At 42.3% G+C, this 24,862-nt stretch overlaps 1 protein-coding gene across 2 annotated transcripts; it reads right to left on the bottom strand.

Moving 5' to 3' along the window:
• Window positions 1–4,153: 4,153 nt before the first annotated feature.
• olfm1b (olfactomedin 1b) lies at window positions 4,154–23,162 on the bottom strand. Of its 2 annotated transcripts, none has more exons than XM_083930368.1 (6): window positions 22,694–23,162; window positions 16,138–16,287; window positions 14,652–14,807; window positions 12,160–12,379; window positions 7,886–7,992; window positions 4,154–6,185 (listed from the first exon to the last, which is right to left on the bottom strand). In XM_083930368.1, the coding sequence occupies exons 1-6, from the start codon at window positions 22,757–22,759 to the stop codon at window positions 5,511–5,513; spliced, it is 1,374 nt and encodes a 457-aa protein (XP_083786494.1). In that variant the 5' UTR covers window positions 22,760–23,162; the 3' UTR covers window positions 4,154–5,510. The 2 variants fall into 2 exon arrangements, with proteins under 2 accessions (XP_083786494.1, XP_083786493.1); XM_083930367.1 differs by lacking the exon at window positions 22,694–23,162 and adding an exon at window positions 17,692–18,190.
• Window positions 23,163–24,862: the final 1,700 nt, after the last annotated feature.

Here is a 24,862-nt window from a genome sequence, read left to right on the forward strand (position 1 = left end):
GGGAAAACAAACCTAGTGTGTCTGAAACTTCTGGTTTCAAAATCAATTAAAACTGCATTTCTGCATTGAACCGTCCAAACAATAAGCGAGGGATAGTTTGAATATTGCAGTAGTGTCGCTGAAATTCTGCAATTTGCATATTGGTCTGACCTCTTTGAGTCAAGCACTTGGCACCAACATCTAAATCCGGGTTGTGATCTGTAGTGATTAAGGCTGCACCTCTGAATAAGTCATTCAGGTCACAGACAGCTGGTTCAAAGACTGAATACGCATTAATTAAATCTTTACTTAATCTGACCTGGCAAAAACATGCAGGTTTTTGCATGAGAGTGCCATTTCAGATCTGAGTTAGAGATCATTTCGTAAGATTTTCATCTAGTTAAGTGTCTGTTACTTGTAAGTTACTCATTATCATAGAATGTATTAATATAATGGTGATTGATCATATGACCCACTAATGGTCAAACACTCTTACTTGCCTCTTTGCCGAGTATTACAATCTGTGTGTCTGTAGAGACATTTCCTCCCTAAATGCAAATGCTCCGACATGTAAGTGATGCTGCTGACAGCGGTTGGGCTCCGGTGGAGCTCATCACTTCTGGTTATGTTGCGTTTACTTGTATTCGGAGATTGGGAACTTTCAACTTCGGAGTCAGGCTTGTTGTTAGGGCAGAAGTGTTATAGGGACATGTGTGGGTATTGATGTAAGAGGGAAACATAGGGGACAGACTGAAAGGCAACACACTGAGTAACATGAATAAAATGGCCTTACCCGGTTAAGAGAATAATCAGATTATTGAAGTTCCCCTCGTAAACATGAAAGGGGGTTGAATGGGAAAATGACGTAACTCGACGTCCGGTACAGTAGATGGCACTCTGCCAACATACAGCTTGACTGAATACGGCTTTTTTTCCGGTTCAACTTTGTCAAAATTACAAACGGCCAACTTTTGGACAGAATTTCGACCAAAACCGGCTTGGTAGTCTTGTCACTTGCCGTTGCAAAGTCCTCCCTTGGTTTAAAGGTAATGTTCTATTGTTGCTTTTTTTTTTTACATGTTGCACGCGCAGAAGTGAAACCCGAAGATTACCCGAGAACGCTGTTTACATGCGCGAATAATCAGGGTACTGAAGGAGTGCTCTAGGTCTGTTAGCCCGGGTATGAGAACTCTGATTTTAACCGGGGTATGAAGTTCAATCTGGTTTTTACACATTGTCAGCGACTATAAAACTGACAAAAAACTGAAAACTAAAACTGATGGTGTGCTCTGAAAGAACAGGCTCGCCTGCAATCACATTTTACCGCCAAAGAGGCAGCTAGAAACAAGGTATCACAAATCTTACGGATTATGACTTTAAGTCAACAATATCACAAGATGTTGAAATGCCAGGTTATATTCAAACAGGTCACACACCTGAATGTATATAATTGTTACTAGTCAGCTGATAGCCAAGGAGCTGATTGTGAAGCATGAATGATGATCCCAATCAATAAGCCAACCCAGTGCTATGATCGTTGTGTGCATTGTAGTGTTGTTTTTTTTTACTTCTCCCTTTGCCACATGACATACTTTTACATAGATTTATAGCAACTTCTTTCACTTGTTTAGTGCAAAGCCAGCTGCACAAATGAAACATGCTAAGTGTTAAGAATATCAATAGCACTTTGTGTCAGCTTTAATAGCGCTCTGAAAAGAGTTTTCAAGGATACATAACTCAACCTTCAAGAGGCCATTGAAACGCTGTTTTGGAGTCAGTTTCAAAGGTAAATTATGTAATATGGTGTCTGGAAAGTCGTGACAATGTGCCATTGAATTTTTGCAGCAATATAAAGTGTAAATTGCAGTGCTGTGCAACATTTTTGCAACCGTCCTGTTGGCACATACACACAAGGCTTTCTATCACTGATAAGTGGTTTTGTCCTTGGGGGGATGATGCACCTTACAGCTGGCCGAAGCAAGGTCAAGCCTCTTACTGTGTCCGTCCTTTACTCCCAGAAGTGCTGCTGCAGTAGTCGTGGCATAATGCACAATATAATTAGCTTAGCGCACCTATTTATGTCTGGAGAAAACAAGACATTGATGCATAAATGAAAAGGTAGAGCCAACGTTAAATAACTGATGAAATGAAATCCAACTGTCAGGTTCACAGGCATATGCCTGTGTTTGTAGTGGGGTAGACTGGGACTAGAGGGAGTGCTGCTATGTTTCTTGATGCGTCAATCACCGCTTAAAGATGCAAATATATTCAGCTCCTGAATGACAGCTCATCGTGTCGTACGCTGCGAGACCTTCCGCCGAACATGTTTCTCTGTGTGTGTTTTTTTTCCCATCTGTCTCCCAAATCCTATCTCTAACTCTTTCTGGGGAGCAAAGCAGCTTGTGATGGCCAAGCATTTGGAGTGAAAATAGAAGCAATCATTTATTCATCGATTGAAACATCAGAGGACTAAGAGGCAGTGAGGGAGTGGGAGCAACAAAGAGCGGGAAAGGCTGGCTGTAGGGTAAAAAAGGGCAATGGTGGGGATAAGTGAAAATGGAGTAAAGAACAAAGACCGAGAGAAAATTGTTGAGTGAACGAAAAGTGGCGATTTTGCCTTATTAAGAAGACAAGTGATGGCAACACAAAAAAGGGGTTTTCCAGTTCAAAGAAATATGAAGCAACCAATAAAGCGTAAAACTATTTGATATCTAGTGATTATGAAGGTGACGAATAAATAGTAAGAAGATCGGATGAGTTTTGTTTTTGTAAAACCTTAGCTTATATAATTGCTAATGAGCAGCAGCCACTGTGGTTCGGTTTGCTAATATTAGCCATTATAAGCTACTGATCCAACCCGTTCTCACTCCCAACTCGACAAATACAGTAGCTTGGTCAGTGGCATTAAATATCGGATACTGACATAAAAGGAACCCTTCGGCTCCTGTATGAGATGCACCAAGCTTTCAAGTGAGCAGTAAGAAGGAGTAGTATAAAGAAGGACAAAGTCTGCATCATGAGGAGCTCAGTGTGGTAGATGGATCAAACAGACAAAAGGACTTTCACCCAGAAGACTAGTGCTTGCTTACGTCAATGCTTACTTACGTAACAAATATTCTTGTTTTGGGTTGTTGGGTGGGATATGTTTTTCTGTTCTTGTCTGTTTTTCTTTTTACCTCAAGGCAGACACACCAACCAATAAAGACATTTTGAAAAAACAACAAAACATTCTTGTTTTGACTCAAACTCTGATCATCTCCTGAACCTAACCAAGTAGTTTTGTTGCGTAAACCATACCCTGCATGTTGAAAAAGTGATGCCAGATCCTGATCAAGCCGTCAGTTAGTTAAGTTAGGTGCAAAACTCCTGAGTGTACTGAACTAAGCAAAAGTATGTTTTATTGCTTATGAATTTCACTTTTCTTTTGTAGGAGGAAGAATGTGTTTTTCTTAATGCAAAATCTGCATAGCCTTAGCCTGTAATCACCAGACTAATTTGCAAATGTATTAGTCTGGTGTATTAGTTCATTTTTGATTTCCAAAATGCCTAAGGGTACAATTAGATCGCTTAGCGACCCATGCAAGTTAACGGGTGCTTGGTCCTTTTTTTTCAAATTACAGCTAAGCAGTACGCTAAAATGTGCTTCTGACAAGTTTTTTGACAACAACTAGGAAATAACAGCAACAAAAAACATGTTCTTTGATCAGCACATAGCCCATAGCTGGGATCAGCTCCAGCCCCCCGCGACCCCGAGAGGGACAAGCGGTTGAAGATGAATGAATGAACTATGTTCAAGCAGTCAGCAGTCTTTCAGTCATCATCTTAAACCCACCCAACATGTGATAATCAGTTGTGATTGGTCCGTTGGGGGCAAGGTCTGGTCAAGGTTTGTCTGAATTGAGAGGGGCTCCAGACTTATCTGCCAGAGCAAATTAAACATTCATCTTCGTTTCGAGGGTAACATAGACTTGCTTTAAAATGCTAAACTCTCTTTTCCCAAAACGTATAAGAGCATTAGTTTGGATTTAAAAGGATATCCATATGAACAGCCATGCTTTAAGTTTGCTGACACATTGCTGCTTGAGGCTTTTAAGGCAATAATCCGAGCTTTAGATTTCTTTGTTTTATTGACACAAATCATTAACTATCTCAACTCAGATACAACACATGTCCAGCAAAGCGCAAAAAGAGTGAAAAGCTTTTGTCCTCTGCAAGGGTATACATTTAAACAGCATTATCCTTCACTAGCAGTGGGGGGAAACATGACATGAGACAGGATTATCCTCTATAAATAAAAAAAATCCTCTCCCTACTACAGGCGCATGATGTGAATTGAAGATAGGAGGACCCGGTTCCCAGGATACAATACTCGATACATTCTGTTTTTTGTTTTTTTTTTCTTCGGAGAGATAGATAGATTCATCCCACGCAGTCCAAACGCACAAACACAGAGGCAAAACCGGTGCCAACAGTTACAGTGATACAAGAACATTTGAAAAAGAAAATGATTGCAAAGAAAAAAGAACATAAACAAAACAAGAACTAAATAGAAAGAAGCAGGGGAAAAAAGTAAATCTTTGCAAATCCTCTAATCCCAAAGGTGTCCTCCCTCCCTCCCTTTTTTTAAAATAGTATACAGCAAAAGACATTCAGTAGAGCAGACCGGAATGATAGAAAACACTCATGCAAAGAAAGCCTTTTTCACACACTGTCACTAACACGGGAAAATCATCTCAAACGACAGCGCTGTCAACAGTCAAGTGCCTTCAGGTCTTTTACTGGGTGTAGTTATTGTTGTTTGCTGTTTCTTTACAGACTTTAGATTTGCTACCATACTTGATAAAAATGATATGACAAGCCGCACCCCTTAGGCCAACAAGTCTTTTGACTTGACTGACCTCCCACTGTCCATGGGAGCTGGGGATCCAACAGTTTATTACCAACAGTCTTCGCTTCAGGACCCCCGTTGACCAAACGAAAAAGTTCAGCTCGGAGGATTTCTACAGAAGAACTGGAGCCACAGGAATGAGCTTAGGTCGATATTCCATGATATAAAAAAAGGCGTAATGATTTATTTTTTGGCATCTGTTCTTATTCTTTTTAAATCTGATATATTAGTCTACTTTTACAATCATTTCCGAGCAGAAAACAGTTAAAGAGTTTCATTCCAAAACAAAATAACAAAATTATGGCAGCTATTAAAAAAAAAAAAAGTCTACCATAGGTAAATATTAAGACCTTTATTTACAAAACAGTTCTCATGTGATATTATCTGATATTTTTCTGTAACAAATGTATCGCATTTTGGAATGAAACCCTTCAATTGATGATTTTTTTTTTCAGTGTCATTTATATGCACATTCAATCCAGTTTGCATTCACTGTTGCTGCAGTCTCTCAGTAAAAGTTACTTTATTTTATAAATAGAATGATCTTGCCATAGAGTCTTTTTCTTTCGCGGATATATTTTTGTATATAGGTAGATCTCTACACAGACAATATGTATTTATGTATGTAATCCATTTTCCGTAGTTACAGTTCTTCTGAGCGGATAACGTGGAACAGTGTGACATTGTAAAGGACCTGGTGGCCATTGTTCCAGGCATAGAGGGCTCGGTCACGCGGGTTGTAGTCCAGCATGGAGATATGCGAGTACTTATTCTGGAAGGCAATGTCTATGTACTCGTAGGTAGAGGAGTTGGTGGAGTAGGCGTAGTACACCTTGGTGCCTCCTGAATAGCCGTTGGTGACGTACAGCGTGCCGCAGATCATAAAAGACTCACCGGCACTCCTTTTGGGGTGGTTGGTGGTCCAGCTCTTAATGATCTGCAGCGTGTTAGGGTTCAGCTTGCTGATGACAATGTTGCCGGCGTTCTGGTTGGTGGCATAGACAGCCCACAGGCCTCCCTCATCCACCATCAGGTCAATGTCGGAGTGGCCACCCCAGGCGTAATGATACGCATTGTTGAAGCCGGCGTAGTCCAGCTGCCGGGACTTGCTGATGGAAGAGGTACGGAAGTCGAACTTGATGATGACGTGGCTCTGGAATTTGTTGAAGTAGATGGAGCCGTTGTAGACCACCTGACCTGTTCCTGACCACGGGTGGGGCAGGCGGTGGGACGTGAAGTTGTCTGACGTCATAAAGTCCTGCATCGACTTGTACTCCCGCACGAAGCGGTTGTTGTGGTAACCATCCATGTACCAGACCTAAACATCATGATAAGAAGGAGAAAGAAGAATTGGCATCAAACACAGGGGCACCTGAGAGATAGAAACCCCTATCTTCATTGTTCATCAGAATATCTGAATTTTCTATGCAGATCACACACTGAATAAATCAAATCACAAACTCAACAAGCATCCCAATTAAGTTAACGCTGAGACCCTAGTCAAGGAGCAGACGAGGCTGAGTTCCGGCAGCTCCTGAATACAAACAGTCAGTGTGACAACCGCAGGGTGGCATGAGCTGGGCCCTGCAGGGATAATGCCCATCATTCCAAGATAAAAGGCCTGCCTCAGCTGCTTCGACCCAGCTTCCTGCTGGCCCCTGCGGAGGTGGGTAGAGAGCTCTTACTCCGGAGCTGCTAGATGCTCAAACACTTCCTTAGTCTCAGAGGGATGGAGATACCTGGAGCCCTTCCCTGCTTCCATTCGCTGCTGTGATGCTTTTAAAATATGATTCATATCAAGGAAGGAGGTCTCCAAGGGCCCGGAAAAAAAACCCAAAGGTATGGAAACCAGGAGATAAAAAGAAATGGAGCAGAACTGTCTGCTCCTGTCAATTACACTCATTCTTCTTTGTCTTCCCTTTGATAACGCAGCACATCTTTCATGTGTTCTGTTCAAAATGTATTAGTTTCTACAAAAAAAGTTGTTTTTACACTATGCTAAATGCAATCGTAGTCAGCAGTACGCTTCACCCTTGCTGCTGAGAATCTTTTAAAATATACACAGCATACACCCTGTGTGCAAACTGCTAATTTACACTGCTACTATACTGCATGCTGCTGGTTCTTCTCAAGTTTTTACCCCCCTTCCTTCTATGTGACATTGAGTTTTCTGTCTCTTATAAATGTGTCTAATAAAGCCTGTGCACAAAGAGCATGTAGCTGACAAATAAACTTCCTTTATATCACGCTGCCTACCCTTCTTTGTCCGCTGGGCATCTTCCTGTTAAGACCATATAGATTTATCCCTGGCATTTCATTTGAATGAAAGCCAATCCATTTATTGAGCCAACAGACGCCCCGCTCCACAATCAGAGGGAAACCCGATGCAATCAGCTGATAAAAGGACAGTAAGCAATTAACACTGACTGTTATTAAATTTCACAGCGAGAGTTGACCTTCACCTATGATCAAGGCGAACTCTTACTTTAGATTCAGGAAAAGACATTTATTTTTGGATTCATGTTTCTGGAACAACAACTGAAAGTAACATTCACACTCCTGCAACCTGTAGCTCAGGTCTCCACCAACACCGGAAGGAAATATCTGGCTGCTAAATGTTCACCAGCTAGCCTAGCCTAGCCTAGCCTAGCACCACCACTAATTATGTCTGCTGGACAGTGCAGGGAAGGTAGTGTGGACTGTAAAGCCAAAACAATGAGCTGAAAGACAATAAAAACATTACCCAGTCCATTGATTAACTAATATAAAAAATATATATAGCAAAAGAACAACAAACCCTTATGTTAAATCCAACAGCCATGTAAAACCTTTGTCTTAACGAAATGAAAGACTCAAATTGGAAAAATTATGATTTCAATCAGAAACTGTGATGTGAAGATTACAAATCTAAGCAAGAAGTCCGTGTCACCTTATGATCCTTAACATCTGATGCCCATCTGTACATTCAACGTCATATTAGGAGATGACTCCCATCCGTACTGTGTGACTAGGACATACCCGTGTATCTCCTTCAGGTGCCAGAGGGTCGGTCATCCAGGAGCCGAACCTGGATCCAGATGTCTTGATGGTGATGGGGTCACTGATGCCCGTCAGTTTGCCACATGCTGCAAGGGAAAGAAGTGAGATGGAAACATCTAGAGCAACACCCATCCGGCTATTTAGACTCATTCAAAAATCTATTATGATGGATTCACTTTCATTTAAGCTAAATGAGTTTGTCTGCAGATTGAGGGAGTCATTGTCCACTTGTTGCCTTTCTCTTGGTGTGATGTACTGTACGCAAGGTTGTTATTATTCAGCTCACACAAGCTATTGCCTGTTTTAACTCTCTCTGTGTGGATGTGAGAGGGAGGGGAAACAGGAGTGGATGTATTCTGCTTCAGTGTGCTGCTTGTAAACTTATTTAGTGTTAATTAGTGTTGATCGAGGTGTTAATGTGAATTTGACAAAACTATCATCGTGTTGTGTGTCCCTCCCTGACTGATGCACCCTTTCTAATGAGGATGGGAGGGAATGAGAGACACAACTTTACCACATCGCATACCACACAGCACATCCATCCGTTTAGACGTTGGCAGTTTTGTCATGACAAAAGTCAATAAGACGGTTTACATGAGTTCATTTTGAACCGTGAGTGTAATGACTCAGGGGACTTTGACAATGGTTCATTTTAGCTTTTCATCACATCTTTCCCTGTGAAGCATTGCATCCATTAACCCCTCACCATAGCACTTATTATCCCTCTTTCTTTCTATTATCCCTATCACTCTTAATTGTTGTGAAATGTACTTTTACTTTGAAGTAAACACAATACAGATTTGATTTACGTTTCCCCTGCTAGTCTCAATCAGTCTGTCCCACTGCGTCGTCTCATCTGGTCAAATTCCCTTCCCTTACATAATGGAAATTTTGTGTGTTTGTGTGTCTCTGTGTACAACATATGTTCTGCCTGTGACTATGTGTGGGCATCACACCTCAGCAGCGCACTGAGAGACAAAAACATGGTCAGATGAGCAGCATCCACTATCTCTAGTGGGGGTTGAGTCCCTTACGTAACCCTCAGTGGGATTAGAGACCGCAGTAATACATTGGGCATTGATTTATTTATTTATTTTCTCTAATCATGCCCTCTCTCTTTAGATCACACTACTATTGCAGTCTGCTGGGGGGGATCCCGCCGATGGATCTGCATTCTGGAGATGCACACAGGGTCTAATCCCCTTTTGGCCTCAATTTGCCAGGGACAAAACGGGGGGCAGAGAAAATGGAAAACCTGATGGGAACGGCTGATATAACAAAACATCATGAGCTTTTACTCCCGAATGTGAGGATTTAGATATAGAATCAATGCTTTGTTCCTAAGGAGCAGAGAGATTTGTTCTTAGAGGATCATTTTGGTTTATTTCAACATGGGTCTTAGTTTTCTGGCTTTGAGGTTGTGATAATATTGTACTCACCAAAGTAATCTGTGAGGTCCGGGAACGCACTTGCGATACGCTTACAATGGGCAAGAAACACAAGTGGTAGTAAACCGGATTATATAAACCACTTTACTTGGAGGTAAAACCGAAAGAGAGCGCTCCAAAAACTATCTAAAGTAGGGCCGCAACTAACAAATGGCCATCAACCAATCAATATACTGTATGTGATTAATCGATCCATCGTTTAGTCTATAGAATGTCAGAAAGTAGGGGCAAACAGCCCAATGTGACGCCTTCAAATGTCTCATTTTGTCCAACCAGCTGTCAAAGAACATGACAAAGAAAAGCACCAGGACCTCATTAAGTATTGGTTGCAGCTCTAGTCGATAGTAATTGCTCATTAAACACGACTACGGCAAGAATGATAGTTCAAATTTGAACCAGGAAGTCAATCTATAAACTGAGATTTTGTGTAACAATTTTCCCGTTTGCCTTCCTGACGGGGTCTTACATGAACACTATATTTTCTGCCAAAGTTAGAACACTTTTTCACACAAGAGATTTCTGTATTTCTCTGTGCTCTTCTCACTGGTTTAAAGTGTGCGGGGCTAAGTTGGTAAGCGGTTATTTCCAGTACTAATTATGAGCATTTTGCCTTCATATTTAATTATAGAGAAAAAATGTTCCTATCATATGACCACTTGTGTGACTGCTTTGCATATCCAAAACTAGAAACATTCATAAAAAGAAAATACTTATTCCTTAAAAAAGATGAGAGAGAGCAAACTCATTAAAAAGGGATATGTTGAGGTTGTTCATAAAGAGACAAATATTGAGCTGTGGCATTTGAACCTGCTATAACATTACGCATTGTCATTTTATTCTCTATGGAGGAAATGGTGAGAACAATGGTTACAAGGCAGGTAGCAGAGGGTTTATGTGATGGTATGACTTTCCCCTCCATCAATCACTGTTTCGGTGCGAAGGGACTGGATTTGCCTGAAGCTCTCTGTGCCTCCCCAGTTGCCGGGGCACAACATAGGTTGATTTATTTATTTGATTATTGCCCAGCAAGCTGGCATGTCCGCTTGATCGATGGCCATTGTGTCCCAGTAGCCGCCAGTCTGTTAGTCTCTCCGGCACATAACAGTTTGAAGGACAGCTCTGTAGGGACCCTAGTTACTCTCTTTCACTTTCCCCGCTCGCCTTCACTTTATCACTCTCTCCTTCCCCCTTACCACCTGCTATCAATTTCTCCTTTATTATTTAATACTCAAATCTTTTTTTTCACCCCGTTGTTGATCTGCTGATGCAAAGTTGTCTAGTGACCTTCGCAAGTTTAATCTCAATAACGGGAGCGTAGTGGAGTGTATTTGCGTGCAATATGCATGAGTGCCTCTGCAATCATGTGAAAATGAAAGGGAGAGCCACCCTCTCTTCTGCCAGAGCCAGTCCCCACGCTGGGTGACCTCGCCTTTATCTCAATTGATCTTGTGCACACACTGGAGTAACAGTTCCCCATTCTCCTATCTTTGGCAGTCTGACCACAGGTGTGAGCAGCGACACGTATATTGAGCTGAGACCAAAAAAACAGGGACTCGCTCCAGTCTGGTGAGTAAGGACGGCAGATGTGGCCAGTTAAAAAATTAACTGCGCGCAATGTGAATAGATAAAAAGAAATGACGACAGAAGGTGCACCTGGGGAGCTGAGATCAGGTATCTGCTTTCTGTACTCTACAATTTCATTTCAATGGAATCGCTGTTTGTAAACCAAAAGTTTTCCCCAATTTTGTCTCTGACATCTTGCACTGTGAATAGCTCGAAACAGGGACACAATATACCCGTGATGTGCCACATGTAAGTGTCTCTGCTCGTGTAATGTATCTTAGTCACTGTAGCGTGGGTGTGCATCTATTAGCACTGTGGGCTGTGACAGAGGTGTGAAGAGACGGAGACAGGGGCTAAAAGCAAAGATAAGACTGTGATGGGAACTTGACGCTCTTTTCCTCTGTATGCTATCCACTGCTGTGTGTTTGTGTGTCTACCTGTAAAACGTTGTAAAACACCTCATGCCTAATCATGTATTTCTACATCTATTTCATCACAGAAAGCCAGTTTTCGGGGACACAAGCATAAATGAATGCAAGTTTGCAAATTTTCTTGCAATATATTGCAATAATGGGTGTCAAAACAAATAGAAAGTCAAAAGGTGTAAGGCCAATTAATACATACTGTACTGTATTTTCATTGTCAATTAATCCTCCAATTCATGTTTTATTCTTTAAATGTCATAAAATTGTGAAAAAAAGGCTATAGTGGCGTCTTCAAATTGTTTGTTTTGTCAAAAATCCCCAATTATTCTATTTACAATGACATAACAGCACAGCGGCACATCCTCAATTTGAGGGGCCTGAACCCAAAACATGCTTTCTTTTTGATTGATTGTCTTAAAATTGGTGTTGATTTTGTGACAATCGACCAATTGTGTCTTTACAGGAAAAGCACATATGTTACCTGGATGTAACCCCAGTTCTACAAGTACATTTATAGCCCTCTAATGGACTTCACAGTCTGTTTAGTTTGAAAATGTAAGAGTAAACCAATGGTGAAGTCTGTTAGACGGCGAGCACATACAAAATACAACCATAGAGTAAATGGTGATTGTGTTATCGAACCGTGTTATGCATCCAAGTGTCTCAGCTACACATAATGTTCCTGTGATGTTCTCAATTGTGTGAATATGCCTGAGGATCTCTATCTGGTCACTCACAACCTACTACATGTCTGTGGGAGTGTTTGTGCGTACACATGTTTGAGGCAAAGTGTGTGCCAACAGCTTTCTGTGCCTACCTAATTTTTGCATGCATGCTCGGAGTCTGTCCTCAAGATTTGACACTCTGTTGTGGAGCTCCTCGTAGTCATAGGCCCCCATCTCCTCCTGAAGTTCGCTTAGAACTGACGTCAGATTCTGGACCTCCTCCTTAAACTGCAATACCAATTTGGCATCGGCTTTGTACTCCTCCAACACTGGTATCAACGGTCTAAGATCCTCCATTTTCGCTTTTATGGCCTGAAAGGATTAGAATAAGCTCGGTTGAGTGTCATGCGTGACAAAAGGAGACTGTCCATAAAAGAAAAGAAAAAGAAAAAAGAAAAAAAACACCTGTCTGAACCTGACTACTCTAACTCTACCCTGCCTCTTCACTGACATGATGACCCCCTGTTTGTGTTCGTGTTCAGTGTTTGTGTGTGAACAGCTGTGTTTCGTCTGTGCAGGTGTGTGTCTGAGCAAACAAACCCGGAAAATATTCTCCACCCGCTGGATGAGCAGAGCAGGTGGCTCCGTCCCCCCCGGCAGTGACCAGCCGTTAAAAAGCAAGCCCTCGGTACACCGACAACAATTGGGAAAGCTCTTTATTGGTCATCATCGTTTAAAATGCAACATCGTATTAAGGGTTACATGCTTTTACATGTCACACACAACAAAGTGTCTCGAATTGTACGTCTATGGTTTTACGTATAGATTTGTTGAGTAACCAAATATGCATAGACAAAAGCCAAAAGAAAAAGGAAATGAATAACAGCAATTAATAATAATAATAATAATAGTAATTATAATAATAATTATAATAATAATAATAAATGTATTTACGTTTGAAAAAAAAGCTTTTAAATGGAAAACTTTGACAGCAGTTACATGCAGGAAGCGATCAGTGGTGGGTTGGTTTGGGAGAAGGTCGGGGTTTCTTAGTCTCAATGGTGCTAAAGGTAAATTAACTGTTTGATGCCCAAATGCTCTCAGTACTGTGGCCCAGTTCAGGGGAATCTGGAATTGACCTGCCTCTTCTTCCCTGTGGCTCTCTTTACATGTCTTAAAGTTAGCCCTGCAAGCAAGAAAATGACAAGCTGTTGACAGGGGCTAAAGCTTGCTAACCTAGCTAACAACAATACACACAAACAAACAAACAAACAAACAAACAAACAAACGCACACACACTTAGTATATGCACTTGGATGTTATTGCACACATGCACTGAGTGTGGTCGCATGGGGTTTTGGAGCATGCACTGATGACATGATCACACAAATGTATTGGTGCGAGCGAGATGATACAAACACTGAAGCATGCTAAAAGTAAGAATACAGAACTGAATGCAAAACATTTGTGTGAGTAACTGCAAATAGGGCTGGGTATCAAGCCTGAATGCTTTATTGGCATTGTCTGAAATGTGTTTGCAGCACACAGCAAAGCAAACCTTTGAGTACTTAAAGGTGGCATCAAATGTCTGGTCAAACTTGTACTCTTGTTTGCCTATAATATTGTAATTTCTGGGTAGGATTTTCTACAGTATGTGCTATTTTGTTCATATGTTGTTTATTTATTATTTCTACTAGGGAGACAGCTTTACGTGTGCAGCATTTGAGTCCAAGACAAATTTCCCTATGGAGTGAATAAAATGTATCGCATCGTACTGGTATGGCTGCTGATTTTTAGACATAATTTATCACTTGAGAATCTCTCTTAGACATTCAGAGACAAAATAATCTTCAACTATTTTTTGAAAATGTGTCGTTTTTTTCAAGCAAAAGTGCCCCAATTGCTCCTTAATTGTGGAGATTTGCTGCTTTTCCCTGTCTTGGACTGTTGCTTGGATGAACCATGTAATTTGCTGACGTCACCTTAAAGATACTGTGATAAGTTGCCTTCATTATTTTTTAGGCCAAATAGCTCAAAGAGCTGAGGCAATAATCTCCTATCGGTAATGAGGGGAGAAAAAAAAGGATTTTAAAGAAAAAGCACCATTTTACTATTGGTAAAGAAAACTGAGGCACTAGTTTCGAAACATTTCAACTGATACCCCGCACTACCTGCAAAACATGTTCTTAAAATAGCTTTATTCTATTTTGACTGGACAGTAAACCCTTTAAGAATCAATGTTTAATGTCTAATGTCCTTATTACATTAAGGATGTTTGTCCCATGTGCAGAAATTAAGCATTGCAGCATCATCTGCTCAGTGTGAAACACATCCAGTATTTGATTAAATCTCCTTATTTCTCAGTTGATTTAGGAGTCCATCACGTGGCTTTACAAAGTGAGTTGGAGTGAAATAAGGATATGGATTCTTGCAGCTGAGTTTATGTATCCAATTATTGAACCTCTCTGATTATGCATGCATTATGGATTTCTTGGTATGCAGTATGTGGTGGTTTAGTCACTTCTAAAACATCTCCACAGTGGGAACACAAAGACACAAATGGGTAAGGCTGTGTAATGATGGGCTACAGAGCAGCTGTGACAGAATGGTGGTTGGTTCAATGGCTGAATATCTGGTTCTGTACCTTGTATTGCTTGGCAATGTTCTGCTTGTGGTTCTCCTCCACCTGCCTGAACTTGGTCTCCAGACCACGGAGCTGGACCTCCATCTTCTCCACATACTGCAGGTCCCTCTGGGTTCGCTGATCCAGGACCTGGATGGACTGGGTCATGTTCTGGACCTGAGGTGCCATATGGACACATTGGACTGAGTGATGAAATAAATCTCCTATCTATTACAGTCTAATTAGAGCAATGAGCATGAGATGCAGAGAAAACGTAGCAGACTGTCAACATGTTGTTTTTGGCTTGGCTATCTTCTTGCAATGACTCACAAACTCTGACATCGGGCCAATTAGTCAGGGGCCTCAGACACATGGTGGAAGAGTAGAATGCATACTGTTAAGACACTGTCGTGGTCCAGAAACTCCATAGCATTGGCACAGCTTCTATTTATCAAGGAGCGATTTGTTGGTGGATAGCAGTGTTGTAATGTATCTTCAGCCATTTGGCTCTTCAACTCCAATGTAACAGTGTATGCATATGGTGGTGTGTTTTTTTTATGCTGACAGTTTTCCCAATTACAGATTAACAAAATCTCCTTATTTACAGCATCACATTTATTCCTAGGGCTGGACGATAATTGGATATGATCATTTATCGTCTTTATTGTAATGTATTGTGATGAAATCGTACATCAAGATATCGTGACACTCAATTACATCATCTTATTTGATAATAACTAGCAAATACTAAACTGAAATTCATCAGAAAATCTGATGTGATATATTTTGAGTTTATCATTTGCGCTAAAGTTCTTAATAAAATGAGAAAATACTCCTTGTTCATTTGTTACGTATTAAATTGACACAGGAGCATAAAACACAGGCTTAATCATGTGGTTATTATTTATTGAATCACCAGAAAACATGCTATGTATATGGTGATATATATCGTTATCAAGATATGAAATTACCTATATCATGATATAGGATTTTGGCTACATCGCCCAGCTCTAATATATCCCAGTATACTGAATAATCACCCCTGTATCATGATACATCCCCAGATTCTATCAATATCAGCGTGTAAACTAGCTGCTCTACATTATTTAGGCATTTAATCTATTTTTGGAAAAAGGTATTCTTTCATAAATGTGCTTAAATGTTCCTTTTGTGTAAATGGGGTAGCCTTAGCTTCCAGTCATGAATTGAGCAGGGTTGCATCATTAGATGTGTTGCTTTGGATGTGTGCAGCACAATAGAAACTCCCATGGAGTGAGTGTATAGCTGCCTCCCATGGTGCCTGTTGGGTTTCCAGGGAGCTCATTAGAGCATGGTTCCTACTCTTGTCCAACGGGCACGCCACAAACATGGGTAAGCCTATGTGTCTGTGTGCACGTCTTTGTGTGTGAAGTACTGCAGGTGAAATGGGAAAAGGGCGGTCTCTCCGGGTATTGTATGATTTTGATTGCTATGGTCACGAGTTGCTAAGGAGTTAAGCGGTAATTACCTTCTCTAACAGCTGCCTCAGTTGTTTGGTGCGGGCATCCCGTGAACACATGGACTGCTGTGGCGCTACCACAGTGCAAACACACCTTCCCTCACTATCCTGGGCTGAACTGTACACCTGCCACGATTCCTCCGGGTTCGCTGGCAACACCTGGGGACAAATGGAGTGAAAAAGTAGAGAAGAAGTGCAGTTGAGTAGTGATGCTGGAGGAGAGGGGAGCAGAAAAAACAACATGGACTAGAAAAACAGAAAAAAAAGAAAAGGGTACCGCAAAAAAAAAAACGTCCTTGTGTTTGTCTATGAAATTGGAAAGGTCACTTTTGCTGCTTAAGTGTATTGTGCCTCTGAGATGCTAAAGCTGCATTAAATTCATCACCATCTGGACACCACAAACAGCCAGGCTCCACCCGTTTTGCACCATCATACAGTATATTCTAAAGCCGCACAAAGGGAAGATGCAGCCAATCAAGGCAGCCGAAGCTTCACCCATTATTCCGCGGGCTGGGTGTGTGAAAGCTCTGAGTGTTAAGTGTGACGTGTGCAATGTCAGAAAGAGAGTTTTCTTTGGGGAGAGAGTCACCTGCTGATGAGATAAGGCCGAGTGAGTGACTTTGAGAATGATATACTGCATCAGCGATAAAAAAAAGTGGTCACTGGACAGACCTGCTGATTGAGTCAATTAGTGAGAAGGCGTGACTTTACAAAATCTACTACGGTGACTGACAGCCAGCCGCGCCGCCTGCTTTCTGCCCAAGGATGTGCTGACAAGACAAAGAAATCACTATCAAGCACCTGCCCTGATTTCAGTCAGCTCTCTCACACTGGGCAATAACATCAATGATCAAATCAAATCTCAGAAGTCATGTAAAAATGCTGCAATCTTCTCAAAAAAACGTGAAACAAACATTCCACAATGACAATAACTGTTTAAATATCAGTTTGTTGCTTTTTACTATTTGTTTATGTTATCCATTATTCCGAATTTCAGTGCAAACCTCCACTTGAGAGCGCTCACATCATTATCCTGGCACAGAGGCGGCTCAGAATCTGCCAGGAGCCTCACAGAGAAACAAAGAAACCTTCATCTTGACTCTACCTTTGCTTTGAACGCCTCTCTCATTCACACAGGCTGTGAAAGGGAGGATGAGGACTCCCTGCTGTTTCAGACGGGGAGGAAAAAAAACTGCCTTGAAATGTGTCATGTCAATCGGCTAATTTTTCTACCATGGATTTCTCATTTGTATCAATACCAGAGGGGTGAGGGGGGAAAAACCACAGATAACTTTCCACTTAGTGCAGGCTACTCATATCGACTGAAGCCAGTAGCAGCTGGAGCATCACCAAACACAGGAGGAAGATATCTGTGATGCCTCTCCAAGTCATTTTTACTTTTGCATGCTGCTGCAAGCGCCTCACAATCTCTCTCCTCTTAATTAGGAACCGAAGCGCACAGATTTGGCCTGTCTTGAAATTTGATTCCTACATTCATTCAGGCAAAAACAAAACAAAAAAAAACAACCAGCCGCAGGAAATATGCGAAACTTGCGCACTTACTCCTGTGCTCCGGTCCGGGTACCCTCCCTGTGCCGCCGTGAGCTTGGTAGTATTGAGCCCCACCAGAGAGGGGAGGGTCTGCGACATCCAGTTGGTAATCATCGCCATGGTGCTGAGCACGACGCCGATCTTCAGCAAAGGCACCGACATCTTTGCGCGCTGCTTGGACTTTTTTTTTTTTTTTTTTTTTAATTTCTTTTAAGCCGTCTTCATTCTACAGACTCCGGTGAGAAACAAGGGAGGCGACTCATGTTGCCCAGTGCTGCTTGCTGTTTCACCCGGGACTCCGGCTCGGCTGGTCGTTTTTTGGACATCTCCAACGAACCACTGGCGGCGAACGAGTCGGACGCGAGAGAGACGACCTAAACGGTAGGGTCGGGAAGGAGATTAGACTGCCGACACTTGCCCCGGTTGGGAGATAAAGAAGGGGAAAGCCGCTGGAAACGTCCTCTGGATAGCTCCTGGGTCCGCGTTGTCCCGCACACTGCTGCCTCACCGGGTTCACAGTTATCCTACTATTTCGTTCACGCCCGACGGTCCGCCTCCTGCCTTGGTGCGCTCTGTGATTAAGTGCCACTGACTACACACACAGGCTGCTCCGAATGGATGAGAGGAAGAAGGAGGAGGTACTACGGATCTATCTATATCGCAAGACGCAATGATGTCAGCCAGGTTGGGGTTCGTTCATTGTAATATCTGGGATTGCGCCTGATTCGCCCATAGCTGCCCCACTCTGGCTGTCCCCCAGAGGGAATGACAATGAGCAGTGCGGCTGAGGTCGCCGGGCACTGATGCTGAGGGATTATTTTATCGGACAGTGACATTTCTTTCTCCACTGCCCCACAGGAGGGGTCCTCTATCATAGGGGCCAACCTGCTCCGGATCAATGCATGGTAAAGCTCATTCAAACCATCAAGCACTGCAACGTGTGACTGCACCGCACACATGTCAAAATACGCACGAAACCCTGTGTGCAGAATGTCGCATTTCACTGACAGAGAGGCGTGAGGATGTTAGTTATGTTTTATGTATGGGTTACTGGATGCCTCGAGCTCAAACAGAGGGGGAGCTTTTCATTCGTGGGACTCTGGCGCCATCGTGCAGTCGATTTTGGCATTGCTGAAATCAAAGAGGAAGTGCCTTTAAAAATACAGGAAGCAGCAAAGAAATGTGAAAATAATACATATTATTTTTTTTTTTAAAAGCTCATCATGAAAAAGACAATTCGTCGATTTCCAAACCATTGTAAATGTCATGTGTGTGCACTAAATGCATGTTATTAGACTCAAACATTGTGTGTGTGCTTCAGAAAGGGCAGTTAAATGGTGCACTTTCTTGTTTGAGAGGATATCTCTAAGAAATGACAAATAATTAATTTGTTCATTCAACAGGCCTATAGGGTATTGCTCAAGACTGTGGCCCAAAATGCAGCACTGCATGATACATGAGGTACCCGGAATAGCATGAGTGGCTCTGTGTCCAAAGCTATTTCTGTCAGCTCCATAATGCATTTTTCTGGTAAACTGAAAGATAGAAGGAAAGTTTGCACTCACTGCACCTCCATATCTCTGTCTGTCGCTGTGTGTGTGTGTGTGTGTGTGTGTGTGTGTGTGTCTGTCTGTCTGTATCGCTCTTGCATCTATCTCTCCCACTCCTTTATGACCTTTAAGGTGAGAGCTGACAGTAGCGATGGCTCTACAGAATACTGTGAAGCATCGGCAGGGGTCAGCTCACTGCTGTGCACTGCTGTCCAGAGTCCGGTCTAGTCTTGTGTAATATGGTGCAGTTCAGTGCAGCGCAGTGGCCTCTAATTACACCACTTTCAAAAGGCTACAGTTAGTTTTCTTGGCTTCACAGGTGTGGATTCAGTTTTAATAGATGGAGGTAAAACAAATAATGAAAAGTGTACGTCCTACCTCGGATATAAAGTCAGTATTTAACACAGCAGCGTGAGATGGAAAGCTACAAGTGCACAAACAAACAATGCTACACAAAATAATCTATTAATAGTGATTTAAAAAGAGATTTGTCAATTAAAATGACTCATTATAATTGCATTGAGATACTTACTGATGAAGCATTGATTTCTAATTCTGTATCTCAAATGTGCAAACATTAAAGCAACACGCACAATGATTGCTAGTGCAGTCTTAAATAATTGCCTTGCATGAGTAGGATTGTGTAAGCGAGGTGTTGACAAAATTGTATGGCAACTTTAAGAGAATGTAGCTTAAAGTGTGCGTTCAAAGTTATTTTCGCTTCACCATATAGGATACAAAATATGTAGTTGTCCCTGGAGGGACGAACAAGCAGACACATCTGCAATATCATTTTGAAAAAAAGGTTAATAGAAGTATTTCTCACAGGGCTATTGCCTTATAGCGAGCAGGTGTTATATATAGTAGGATAACCACATTGTCACACTCAGTATCCAATGTAAAAGCTGTCCAAAGTAGCGAAAAATCACATTTCCACCAAGTGAACTATAAAATGCACCGTATATCCACCTACTCCTCTTCTGCTCGCTGTCTCTCTCTCTCTCCCCACTTGCTCTGTCGCTCCAACAGCCATACTGAATAATAAATAGCTTCAACCCCAGCTGCCAATCACACCACGCGTATTGCAATTCTGCTCAACTCCGACTCAGTTTCTCACACAAGACCAGATTGATTCTTCTGGATTCATACATTGAACATCCTAAACTGCGCTGGACCCTTGTAGTTTGGGCTCGAGGCGTGTTGGCAAAGTCGATTAAGTTGTTTCATGTGAATTAGAAGCTTTTTTCCATGTTTAAAAAAAATGCATTCTTAAATGTGAATGCACGCAAATCTAAAACCTTGATGCGCACAGTAATCCTTTGCATAAAGATTGTTTAAAGGGTGAGCAATGGCACAGTATGTGGGTCACATAGTGTCAATGGGGCAGCTATAGCACTGCCATCTGTGTTGTCAGGTGTCTGTTAGGTGCTTTAGGATGTGGGCCTGGAGCCACGGGGGAGTTGCTAGGTGGGGAACAGATGCCGCTCTGGCTGCTTACTATTCTTCTCTGTGTGAAAACCAGGCAGTAGCCAAATCCTTCGGCGGAGAGTACGGAGGCGAATAAACGCGGGCGGAATTAAAGAGGAGAGTGTGCTACTAATCAGGTGCCTCCCTGCTCCCTCAGCCAGATGTTAAGAAAAGATTTGCAGCTGCCCCCACGCTGTCTGAAACTGTGTGAGACTTTTGAAGCAAGGTGGTTAATGTGGTCATTAAGAGAGCGCCATTGTTCAGCATCAAAGTTCGTGGCCATACGGTCTGGATATAGCTTGTTTTTTCTCATGAGTAATCTGGCAATAAAATGCTCTATCATTCCATCTCTGGATACACCTCTCACTTTTTTATATCTGTCTTCAAACAGAGATGAGATGCGGATAGGCCTGGAGAGATGCACTGTAGGTTTCTATAGCAGGGGCTGTATAAATAGAGCCGGCTGTCAGTGTCTCTTGTGTTTCTGTTCTCCTGGAAGGCGGCGGACAGGCAAGGCTGTGGACTTATATCGACTTACCTTCAAACAGACGACACGCACTCTCAGGCCATCAGAGAAACACTGTCACCGTAACATGGGCCCCTGACCCGCACCATACAGGACCTGAACCCGACTGTCATGAAACCCAAAGTGAAACACGCTCTCCTTTTCCTGCCTCTCTGACTGATGGCTTCCATCCATCAGTGCAAACAGCCCCATTGTTCCATCGTGTCAGCATTACTGTGCACTCTGCCGCTGCACTCTATGTCCAGTTCACATTACAGCCTTACAGATTTGATGCTTCAACGTAGGGGGATAAAAATCGCACCAGTAATAACCGTGTGTGATTCCACATGAACGCCGTTGCTCTGTGAATAAAAAATATTCCACTCACAGCATATTGACATTTCTCATAAATTTACTGAAATCAATTGCTTGCATATTTGTGTCAAGGCAATATTGCATCAATATTTTTCCAACACATTGGTTATCAGGGCCAGCGGGGTTTGCAGCAACCTACTTCCAACACATTTTATTGAGTTTGTCACTCGGAGTAGAGTATATTGCCGGATACACTGGGAGCAGAGATTAATTTATTGATAGTACCTCTGCGCACGTTAGATTTTTTTTTTTTTAGTCTCCAATTACCAACCACAATTGGATTCACACAAGAGTGAAGCCCATGAAATATGACTCTGTCAGAGCAAGGGCAATTAAATCATCAGATTCTTCAATCCGGGGGTAGCAGGGCCTGGTAATAAATACATGCACACCCTCACTCTTTCTCCCACCATTATACTGTCTGTGAGGATTTATAAAGGCAACCGTTCAATGCACAAACACCAACTATTCTATGCATTGCTACAAATGGCCTTTGCAGGTAGCAGGAAGTCGTCCCTAGTCTCAGTAAAGAATCACAGAGATGCTTTTTATTGACCAGTGAATTTGTTTACTACTGCTGAGCTCGTTGGCTTTACATTGTTGGACTAAATGTCCCCACTCCTCACAAAAGGCAACAGTAAGTCACGCTCTGGTCATCGAGCATGCTCAAAACACCTTCTTTGAGGCACTGCATTTGATTGTGGAGCCCTGATTTAAGGAGAGCAGGCAATGATTCAACAATGACCTTTTTAGAGACATCTACAGGCAACACATTGTATCAGAACAGCCCTGCAGTTGATTCATCTGACCAATTACTAATGAGGAAATTGACATATCATGCAATAATGTCCCATATCTGACCGGTTTGTCATCCCCGGCGGTGATGACACTGAATAGAGAGAGCTCTGCTGGATCTATCCGCGCCCGTCAAGCACAATGTATTCACATCATGTAATCCCACCCGTTAATCTGTTTAAGCGGGGGTAGAGGGCTAATTCACGGGGGCTCTTTATGCGAGGTAACCGGCTAATCTCTCGATGGATCTGGAGCCAATTAACCGCTGGTTTTAGCTGTTTCTAATACACGGTGTGGGAAAATGGCGTTAAAAAAAACCTACTTGGGTGAGTTCTGTGCCCATGAAGATGAGGAGAATCAGAGTCAGGAGCTTGCTCGCAGGCTGCATCTCTTGCCTCCGGTGTGTGAGGACCAGCGGTCTCACATGCAGATCGAGTCCCTTCGCGTCCCCCCCTGCACAGCAGTCCTTTCCTCCCGTCTCTCGTTCGCGTCGCAAGTCGCTCGATTCTCTCCTCTTTTTTTCTTTCTATTCTTACTTAAATTTTTTTTATCCCTCAGCAGCCCGGTAGCAGAGAGCGACAGATCTGTTTCACGGGCTCTCTGTGCATATTCATTTCATCTCGGGAGCCAATCTTCGGTGCCTCTCCCCTTCGGTTCTTCGCGGACGCACTTATTTATCGCTGCGACGGACTGCGCTCAACATCGGGCTGAGGACGCGCAAACACTGCTCGTATACACCGCTATAAAACCTTCACTCCGATATTGCCAAAAGTTTACCTCCCCGCCTCAAGCTGCCGTGTAAGCTGTCGATGAAAAAAGGGAGAGGGACGGCGCTGTACATGGTGCTGAAAACGGAAGTTGCATCGCAAAGAGAGGGAGATTTAAATTGGCGAGCGTACAGGAGGGAAATGTCTGCTCCAAGATCATTTGAACCTGAGTTATATCACATAAAAAAATGTTGCCTATAATGGGTTTAGGATTAGATTTTTATCCAGGCTACAGCAACCGATTCAATGAAACAGTTGCATAAACCCTATTTTCCTTTCCTTCAACTTTAATTTGACAACTTATTGAACTGTACAGGCTTTGGGCCACATACATGCCTGGGAAATGTTGCATTTCAGAAAAACAACAGTAAAGAGTAGCTCTACCCATCTTCCAACATGATTTCTTCTTTGTCTGAAATAAAAACAAGCATGCACCTGAAAAATAAACTCCTTATCTATAGTCTGCCAAAGACATTTACCATTGTTTTCTGAGGACTTGGAGTTAGGGGGCGTAAGTACAGACCGTGCACACAGTTCCACTGGGGCACCAGAAATATGCCCCTGTTCAAAGAAGAATTTGTGTTCAATTTAAAATGCTGCCGTTTGCTATACGTGCCCTCAAAAAGGCAAACCCAGCTCTATCATGTTCTTTGAGGGGTCAGTAGCAATCTTTTGTGATACATCACAGCTTTGATCTCCCTGTTCAGTGTTTGTTCTCCTGCCTTCATGTTTAATGGGAGTGCACTTGTGCCTTTATGGCCTTTTGTCGAAGTCAGCGGTCGTTTCAGCACCACGGTGAAATAGACAGCTCCTCTGCTCTCAGCACTCTGTCAGAGCTAGCCATGGTTCTGATAGCTTTTTCTTTGATCTCTATTTTCCCATTTGACTGTAATATCCGACACATTGTTAGGGAAATATTTACACGCCTAATGCTGTCTGTGTGACTAGTAACTAGAGCGCACCAGGTTCCATCGTAACTACCTTAAGCCACTGCTTGGAGCCAGTCACCTTCAAGTGTTAAAATTAGCAGCGGTAGAAGAAGTATCTAGATCTTCCACTTAAATAACGATGATACAACACTAAACAAATACTCCATTACAGGTCAGAGTCATACATGCATGATTTGTTTAAAGGACCCACTTTGTAAAAAGTTAGATTTCCATGTCTTTTTTTAAATTATAAAGCAGGGCGAGGTGCTATAGAAATACTGTGAAAGTCTCAAAACACTCAATCCAAAGAGATACGCACACAATCAGTATTTGGAAACTGTGTCTAAACGAGCCCTCAGGACTTGTGTACGGTTGTGATGTCATAACTTTACTATATATGGGTAGAAAGTGCCGCTCAAGTGCTGATACAGTCATTCCCTTGCTACAATGATGGTTAAGAGTTGCAGAGAGTGAAGATGTGGAAGACCTGGAAACACTGACCAATCAGAGCAGACTGGGCTTTTTCAGGAGGGGGTCTTAAAGAGACAGACGCTAAAACTGAGTGTTTCAGACAGAGGGGAATACAGGGATATTCAGACAGACAGTTTGAGAAAAAGACTGTGTTTTCTGAACATCAAAGCCTCTTCTTGAAGAAACCCAAAATACAAATATGAAGCTGAAAATGAGCCTAATTTGGAACCTTTATGCACAAAAGTAGAAATGAAATGTAGCTTAAGTATCAAAATGATTCATTAAGTGCAGAATGGCTCCAAATGCCTCTTTATCCCTTTTATT

The sequence above is a fragment of the Echiichthys vipera genome (assembly GCF_963691815.1).
Source record: "Echiichthys vipera genome assembly, chromosome: 16".
Classification (NCBI taxonomy): domain Eukaryota; kingdom Metazoa; phylum Chordata; class Actinopteri; order Perciformes; family Trachinidae; genus Echiichthys; species Echiichthys vipera.